The 8,977-nt window shown below is 59.1% G+C and overlaps 1 protein-coding gene across 1 annotated transcript in view; it reads left to right on the top strand.

The window, feature by feature from the left end:
* Positions 1–2,349: 2,349 nt before the first annotated feature.
* Positions 2,350–8,977, top strand: part of ADORA1 (adenosine A1 receptor) — a 28,219-nt gene continuing 21,591 nt past the window's right edge. The window contains exon 1 of the mRNA XM_026063784.1: positions 2,350–2,762. Within this exon, the coding sequence (XP_025919569.1) occupies positions 2,365–2,762 (398 nt within the window). The 5' untranslated portion in view covers positions 2,350–2,364. The remainder of the gene's footprint in view (positions 2,763–8,977) is intronic.

Below are 8,977 nucleotides of genomic sequence, written 5' to 3'. Positions count from 1 at the left end.
TTGCCACAGCTCCTGGATGACCTCCAGATGCAGGACCCCCATCCCCACTCCGGCTGCTCTGTCAAGGCAGCTCAGGACAGCAAGGTGGAAGCCCAGCATATGGCACCAGGCTGTTGACGGTCCCCACAGCCATCCCCATTCCTGCCTTGGAGTGTATAGGCTCTGACGGAGGAGAGGGTCAAGGCTGTGGGACCAGCCTCAAGGGACAAATCCAGGTGTTGGCACATGTCCTGTCCCAGCACCCCAATCCACTGGAGAGATGCAGACAGGGTTTGGGAGAGCTGTGTGGAGAGTCCCCTTCCCCAAATCCAGTCCGAGGTTGTAGATGGGCTGGAAGAGGTGAGGAATCAGCCCTGGTCCATGCAGCACCTGGATAAACTGGACCCAGCCACTTATGCAGGATTAATCCTGTGGGTGCCTGGACCACAGCTGGGACAGGAGTCCTTAGAGATACTGGGAGGTGCAGAGAGCGCCCAAGGAGGGTTACACTGGGGGGGGGGGGGGGGGGGGGGGGGGGGGATGGAGGGCAGTAGCTCTGCAAGGGTCATGCTGTGGTATTTTGGGCTTGCTGGTTCAGCTCCATCAGAGTCAGATCCAGCCCCCAAACCCATTGCCACTCTGTTACTCATCAAAAAGGGAAAAATTGGGGGGGGTAGCCATTGCTTGCCAGATTTCCCCAGTAGCTTCTCCCATGATCTTAAATAGCTTCTGGGCCAGCSTCGGCACCAGTGTGGGGCATGCATCCCTCCAAACGCCTTGTCTGGGGCTGGGAAGCAACCCCTGCCTTCTCCCCACCACGCTGAGCCGAGCCCTGCAGCCAGCTGCATGCCTGGGCTGGGCTGCAGACTCCGGACGATGGGAAGCGGTGGCTGTTTTCCCCCAGTGTAGCCCCCTCCGCAAGAGATGCTGCCCCTGGATAAGGCCAACCCTGTGCCTTCCCCCCCCCCCCCAGCCCAGCTCAGGGTGCAAATCATGCTGCAGGACCCCCCATCAGAAGGCGGGGGTGCCATTTGGAGGACAGCGCCCCTGAGGAGGAAGGGCGCTTAAAGGCTCATTCCCGATCCATCCTAGCACTGATTTTGGGTGAGATGCTGCCAGCTGGAGCCTGGACGCAGCTTTGGGGCTGCCTCAAAGAAATTTCCCAGCTCGCTGTGCCGGTTCTGGTCCTGACTTTGGGTTCTGATCCCGTTCTGGGGTTGAACCCAGAGCAGAGGCTGGTCCGTGTCCAGGTGCTGCCCTGGGTCCTTGCTTGCTCAGAGCTGAGGCTGGTTCTGGTTTTGCCTCGGAGTTCACATCCCCTTCAGGAACTGTGCCTATACTAAACCTTAATGTTGGTTCTCATGCTAAAACTGGGACCCAAAGCAAGTTCGGAGCGTGGGGCCGGCGCCGGCTCTGGCACTCACACTGCTCCCAGCTCCGACTTGGCTCGTCCCGCTGGACCTCCCCTTGCCGCCGAGCTGCACCGGTTCTGCCTCTCCACGCCTGGGCCAGCCGGCTGGGCTAGTCGGGCTCCCGCCCTCGCCGCAGCCCGGTCCAGCCCACTCCCTGCTCAGTTCGGCTCTGCACAGCGAGCCCCAAATCGGGTCAGTCGCTCTTTAAACTGCTGCAGGAGCCGCCGCGCTGCACCATGTGATGCTCCGGCTCCTGCTGGAAGCTGGCAGAGGCTGCGGGAGCAGAGCGGTGCAGGGCACCCGGAGCCGAGCACGGCTCAGCTCGCTGCAGCGGAATTTGGGCGGCACCAGCGGGACACGGGCGAGCCGAGCTGGCCGTGTGCAACCCAGAGCCCCGAGCATCTCTCCGGTGCCCACCCAGCATGCCCCCTGGGCTGCCCTGGGGGTGAAGAGCTCCGTTTTTTTGGGGGGGGGGAGCACCCCAAAAAAAGCACTTGGTTTCCAGGACAAGGTGAGCTGCCGGGGCTCGGTTTGGGAGGCCGAAGCACCGTGCAAATTCGCGGCAGGAAGCAGATGGGAGGGGAGCGGAGTGTCACCGCCGGCTGCAGCGGCCGCGGGGGTCTGGCGCACGGCCGCGGGGAGTCGCGCAGGGGCGGCGGGTCCCCGGCGCTGGCGGCAGGAGGGGCAGGGGGACGAGGCGCCCGGTGCTCCCCGGCGGCTCGCAGGCGGCTGCCGCTCGCCCCGCGCGGCGCGGGACTCCCGGGCGTATTTGCAAAGCAGATCGCTGCGGGATGGAGGTGGGCGCTGCACGGGTGGGACGGGAGCGCTGGGCTGGCGGGGGCTGGCCGTGCCCCGAGGAAGAGGGAGCAGCAGGGGCAGGCACAAACGGAGACTTTTTCCCCCCCCCCCCCCCCCCCAGGCTCCATCCCATCTCACAGCACAGCTAACGATRCCAGTCGCTCACYGCCTCCCCATGTGTTTGCAGGTGACCGAAGGGCCCCAGCACTCACGGGGAGAGGACGGGAACATCATGGCACACCCCGTCTCAGCTTTCCAGGCTGCCTACATCTCCATCGAAGTTCTTATCGCCTTGGTGTCCGTGCCAGGGAACATCCTGGTCATCTGGGCTGTGAAGATGAACCAGGCGCTGCGGGATGCCACTTTCTGCTTCATCGTCTCACTGGCGGTGGCCGACGTGGCCGTGGGGGCCCTGGTCATCCCCCTGGCCATCATCATCAACATCGGGCCACAGACGGAGTTTTACAGCTGCCTCATGGTGGCCTGCCCCGTGCTCATCCTCACCGAGAGCTCCATCCTGGCGCTCCTGGCCATCGCTGTGGATCGATACCTGCGAGTGAAGATCCCYGTCAGGTAGGAAAAATGCTTCGGGACCAGGTCCAGGGGTGGCTGCTGCTGTGGGTAAAGGGATCGAGGAGGACACAAACTCTCCAAGAAGTAGTCACAACAGGAGGAAGGTCTCTTAACTCCTYCGCTCCGAGGGATGGGGCACATCTGGCCACAGCAGTGATCAGAGCAGGCTCTGGCTGCACCGGACTTTAGCCCACTCACAGAAAGGGGAAGAGAGATCTGTCTTTATCCCAGGCTCCCCCTGCCGAGGGGAGCTCAGGACACTGGGGCTGGTGACCTGCTTGCTCAGGGACCTGCAGGACAYATGGCATCCTTTCGGGGTATGGGGGGCTAGGGGTGAGACCCCAGGGTGTTTCATGAGGCAGCCTTGCCTCCCTGGGGAGAGTCCTGGCTATAAGGCTGCCCCGCAAATGAATCATTTCCCCGTCCTTCCCCTTCTCAACATCTGCCGACAAAACTGAGCCCGTTGCAAATACCGTCCAGCTGCCTCACTGCTGTGCTTGGGCATAAATCGGGGGACGCACTTTCTTTGAACTCTGCAGCTCCAAGAGGAGAGAGTTAACTGCTTCCTGGCCAGTGCAGTGTCACAGCCCCTCAGTTTGCTGCCAGTTCTGGGGAGACACTGCCGAGGGGATGGGGCTCCCTGGCAGGACCAGGGGGTGTTAGCGGGACAGGACGGGGATATGATGCACAGCATCAGTGCTGTTTTCTGASGGCATCCTGTCACAGCGCCTTGCCGGGCATTTGCTGTTGCTGGTACCCCTTGAGCTGTGTGAGGAGGTCCTCAGGCTGTAGGAAGGGGAACAGGGTGTTTGCTAGGCTCATCGGCTGCAGGAAAGCTCCCACTCATGGTGACCTGCTGAGAGCACTGCTGGAAAACTCAACCTGTGGTTCAGCGGTGCTGTGGGAGGGCTGGAGATGGGACTGGTGAGTCCCACAGAGCCCGGAGGGGAGGAAACCTTCCCCAAGGAAATGGCAGCAGGTCTCTCATTCCGGTTAAGAGAGGAGATGGGAAGGTCAATGCCAAGGAGTGGTGTGTGAGTGACGGAGCGCAGACGGTGCTCGCAAGCGGTTCGGGCTGGCCAGCAAAACAGCAGCGCTGCCGATTCACAGCCTGGTGGGGCCGGTGCTGCCAGCAGCCTGTGCCACAGGCAGGGACAGTTGAGCGCACGCCCAGCTTGAGTCGCCCCATCGCCCCGTTCAGACCTGGGCTCCAGCCTGTTTGCTGGAGGAACACATGACCCTTCCCCAGTGCATCAGCGTCAGGACCCTCAAAGGGACCAAACCCCCTTGTGTAAGGTGCTGCCCAAACCCCCATGGGACAAGAACCCCTTCCCAGGGCAGGACTCCCTTGCCTTCTCATACGGGTGGACAGGGGCAGGAGGCATCCTGCATCGGGGCCGATGCTGACTGCTCAGAAGTGCCTGGCGTCCCCAGCTCTGTTGGGTTGAGCCAGAGATCTCTTGCTTTGGGGTTTTTCCCCTAAAAGTGACTGATGCTTGGGGAAAAAAGTGTGTGTGTGAGCGCGTTGAGCAAGAAGTCCTTGCTACCCACTCAGCTTCTGGCAATCACAAGCTTTCGAGCTTTCTTGGAGCGTTGTCATCAGAGCCGTCAGCACCTCCATCTTCCGGGAATTTGTCCAATCCCTTCTGGAAGCCATCCTGCCCCTATACATCCCATGCGAAGCTGCTGCAAAACAGCTCTTCCTTTGGTCTTGTCAGGGAAATTCAGTGGGTGCCCTCTCAGTCTTGCGTATAGAGCAAAAAAATACGGTCCCTGCTCAACTTCTCTCTGCACCCACCTTCTCACAGGCCTTTACCAGCTTCCTCAGTAAGTGTGATTTTCCCAGCCAGAAAAATCCTCGTCCTTTGGCCCACCGGTGTGCCGTGCGATTCTCACCCTGTCATCACTCTCAGAGCTCTTCTGGTTCTCCTACATCCTTTTCGAGGTGGGGAWGGATTCAGGATGTGGGAGGACTGCAGGTTTATACATAGCAACGCTCCCTAGTTCYCTGTCTGTCATTTTTACTTACAAATCCAAACAGTCTCTTTCCTCCCTTACTGTGTCTGAGCATCAAATGGGCCTTTTCAGGGAGATTTCTGCTCTGACAGCAGGATCTTTCCTGAGARCAGGATTAAGTTAGAGCCCCTCATGCTGGCTATAATTTGGGTGGGTTTCTCTTGTGCAATATGGACCCTGAATTTCCTCATCCCGTTTCATGCTCAGGCACTCAGCATCATGAGATTTTACTRTGGCTCTTGTAGCCCAGTTTAGTAYTGAAAGACTTYGTAGCCTCARCARTATGAATTYGGCTTCTCCAGCTCTCCTGTTTTCTTGTCCCTGGAAGTTTCCTTTTTCCCCTGTTGTTAATTCCCTGCAGTTGGCAAGTGCTGTGATTTTAGCTGCTTGGTTCAAGTCCTGGACACAGCAGCAGCAAAACAATACTGGAGAACACAAATAGGATAGAAAACACTGCTAAAGGGCCAAAAAGCACGTTACCAAAATATGATGCTGAAACATTTTTTGTGGGCCCAGGTGCTGATAGCTTGAATCACAGCTTCCCAGTTTTGCTCCTCTCGGTGACACCAAACCCACCAATGTGCAAAGTGGTGCCAATGCTGGGAGCCTGAGACACCTTGCAGGACTCAGGTCCCTCATGAGGCACCTGCTGCAGGACCATCTCCATCGTAGTGCGTTGCCTCGACTCCTCTCGTAGTCAGAGAACCGACGTGGCTGCTTCAAAGGGACGATTCGGCTGTTCTGCTTTGGCCGACTTGTTTCACCTGGTGAAGTGTCCGCTGAGCCAGGGGTGCTCAGTACCTGCCTTGCACTCATTTTTTGGGAAGGATGTGCTGGAAAAATCCAGCTCCCTCTCTAGAAAAGATCCCCTGCTGTGGCCTGCTATCTGGTAGTGCATGTGGAGAGGTGGATCTCGCCTCTCCTGGCATCRCCTGGGCTCTGCATGCATCCTGCACCCGGGATGGGCTTTGGCAGACAGGCGGGAATAACCCCCTCTCCRAGGAGGGTATCTCCATCGTGGCAGTGGGGCTGCTGCCTGCCCGCCCTCACCCTGGTGTCTGAGGGTCAGAGTCCAGCTTCGTGGGTGCTCACCTTAACAAGCCCAGTGCCTTTATATTTTGGGCTGCGTGGCCAGGACTCAGCGGACAGGACCAAGGAGAGGGGCAGAGGCTGAGGGTAAATCATGAGCCGGACATTCCCAAAGGGCCAGGGGGAGCAGACATCCTGKGCCCACATGTCTCAGCTCATGCCTGGGAGATGTCAGGGAGAGCTGCTCACACAGGGAAACATCTCCAGAGATGCGAGAGCAATAGGCCCCCCAGCTGCAATGGGATCCTGGGCTCTGCCAGCAGTTGGAGGTTTGCAAACATTGGAGCTGGGGAGGGAAACACACAGGGGCATCTCTGCCCTTGCCCTGGCCTCGGGAGCAGCCAGGACATGRAGCAGGGGCACGTCTGCAACGCGGAAGTGCAGAGCGTGGTCAGCCGGCGCCAGGCCTGGATGGGACAGGGTCAGGAGACAGCATGCGCGCTACACCCTGCACCTCTGCCAAAACAGCACGGGTCAGAGAAAGGCCCAAGATAAGCCTGGCTYGGGGGAGAGGGGTGGACACCCGCCAGCATGACTGACACGTGGCCCAGTGGGGTGGAGGGGGGTCCCTGCTGGCATCTCTTGTGCTGACTTGCCGGTGGAGCCCCTGCGTCCCTGGCCCCACTGTCAGCTTGCACGTGGCTGGTGCTGGCTCTGACGAGGCTTGGGAAAATGCTCTGACTGCAGGCAGGGGAAATGCATTTCTCAGAGGCAGCCAGCAGGGAACAGGAGCAGCAACGAGAGAGGCTCCRTGCATCTCCACTCCATCCTTGTGCCAGCAGCAAAAGCTGTCTGTGCTAAGGGCTTCCCTTGCAGGGTATCCTTGCATTTCTGAAATGCTGAAGGGATGTGCAAGGTTTGCAGGTGCCACAGAGGTCCCTGTCACATACTGGCCAGCTGGAATGAGAAGAAGACAGGACCGTTGGCTGGAAAGAGTTGTCTGAAGGAGAAACAAAGTCACCACCAGGCTTTCAAAGCTTTCTATTTGATTAGGCAATGCAGAGCTGGGACTGGAAGCACAGCTTGGCAAGGAGAGGAGAACATGGTGTAGTGCAGCCCAGCTCCAGCTCCTGGCTGCACACAGAAAACCCCCTCCCTGGGGCTGCAAGGTTGGGGGCACCACCCAATGGTTTTCTCCTTGTGCCACCAAATGCATGGGCCGTTTGCTTCCCACATTCCCTCATGCAGCCCACCAGAGAGTGAGTCTTGGGTGGACGGCAGACATTTCTGCCCCGGGATTGGGGTTTGTTGGCAGCATGGCCATGTCTTGAGCAAATCTTGCCATGAGACATCTCTGAATTTGTCCAGGGATCCCAGCTGGAGATGTCCAAGTAGTCACAAAGCTTCTGTTTCAGCTTGTGTGTCTTCCTCGCTCTCATGGCTGGGTTTCCCATCGAGCCAAGGGCAGGCTGCCCAAGCAACCACTGGATCAGGGCTGGCTTTTCCACCATCACACTGAGTCTTTGGGGCAATCATTGCTTAGGGGCAGCAGCAAAGGTGATCTCCAGCCACATTTACATGTGCTGAGCCAAGACATGGGAACACCAAAGAATATGGGCTGACCGTGCAGCATGGAGGCTGGAGGTCCTGGCAGGGAGACTCCAACAGTGAGTAGTTTCTTAGGGGGGTTTACCAAAAAGAAAGGGAATTCTGGCACACTTTTCTTCTTTTTAGTGACCTCCCCTCCATCAGCAGCTCTTGAATATCAGAGGGAAGGGGACACTGGAGGCTGAAATACGTTGATGGGTGCGGAGCTTGGAGGCAAACCCAGCACCCCATGCCCCTGGCAGTCTGGGGACTGTGTTATCCCACCAAACCCTCTCCTTCTGTCCCAAAACCCTCTGAAGCACCACTCTGGGGCTGCTGGAGGCTGCGTTCCCCCGTGGGGCCATTCCTTGACTGTGGGAGGATGTAGGAGCATTGCTCCACTTGAGCAGGCTGGAGGAGAGGGTATCGTACTTCCCAGCCTCTGCAGGAACTGCTCCAAACAGCTGGAAACCACCTAAAATAGGTCTGATGTGCTCGTGCCGGCGGAACAGACTCCCCCATCTCCCCTCTTGCATCCTTCCTTGCCGGCCCGGCGACAAGGCAGCAGCCCAGGCGCCCCGTTTCCACCCTCACCAGGCACAGCAGGATCCCCCGGCCCAGCCTGTGCTTCCCCCTCGCAACCACACTCACCGCTCCTGGGGAAGATGAAACAAGTTCAAAGGGAGGGGAAGCAGCAGGCTGGGGACGTCCGACAGGAACCAGCCCCCCAGCATCTCCGCAGCAGCCACTGGTGACAGGATGCAGAGGGGGGATGCAGACGGGGGGATGTTTGGGGAGGGATGTAGCTCCTTTGGCGCCCGTCTCCGCTCAGATACGCCGTGTCGGACTTTTCGTGGTGTGCTGGGGGGGTGGCAAGGAACCAGTGTCCTCAGGACCTGCTGCAGCCAGAGCCCCCGCAGAGCACGTGTCTCAGCCGGCAAGGTGCCGTGGGGCGGCCGGATGCACGGATGCAGACAGGTCTTGTCTTGGGATTTCCTCACGGGTCCTCCCCCCGCCTGCTTGTCTTGGACCATCATCTCTTTCCTCAAGTGCTTTGAAACTCATGCCAGGAAGAGAAAAACCTGGAGAAATCTGCTTGTAGCAAGTGTCCTCGCCTGGGGGGCCTCTCGCTGCCCAGCAGGGCATCCCCTGCCCTTCGTGTCGAGCCCTCACACCAGGGTGCTGGGTGCTCACCCATCACCCCAGCCTTCCCCTTCCCACCGCAGCTCCCCAGGGAGCCTCCTGCCAGAGTGAGCTGCGTTTTGTGTGAGGCTGCAGAGCCGCGGAAATTAAATCAAACTGGGCTGGAAATTGCTAGGGAATGGGAAGCAGGAGCTGCGAGGGGAATACAGGACTCAGCAGAGGGAGAGCCCAGGACAAAGCAGGGTCTGTGAGGAGAAAGCTGGGTCTGTGAGTAGCTCTGGAGGACAGCTCTGGCACAGCCTGCTGTTTCAGAAGTGCCCTGTCCTGAGCCTTCGGAGAAAAACAGCTCAGGGATGGCAGGAGCGCTCATCAGCCCCGACCTGCAGCTCCTGCAAGCCAGGAGGAGGGCCGATCCCAGCTCTTTGCAGCAGGATGCTGCC

Source organism: Apteryx rowi, unplaced genomic scaffold (assembly GCF_003343035.1).
Source record: "Apteryx rowi isolate R43461 unplaced genomic scaffold, aptRow1 scaffold_200, whole genome shotgun sequence".
NCBI classification, from domain to species: Eukaryota; Metazoa; Chordata; class Aves; order Apterygiformes; family Apterygidae; genus Apteryx; species Apteryx rowi.
Note: the sequence above shows the minus strand (reverse complement) of the source record. Positions and strands in the feature narration are given on the sequence as shown.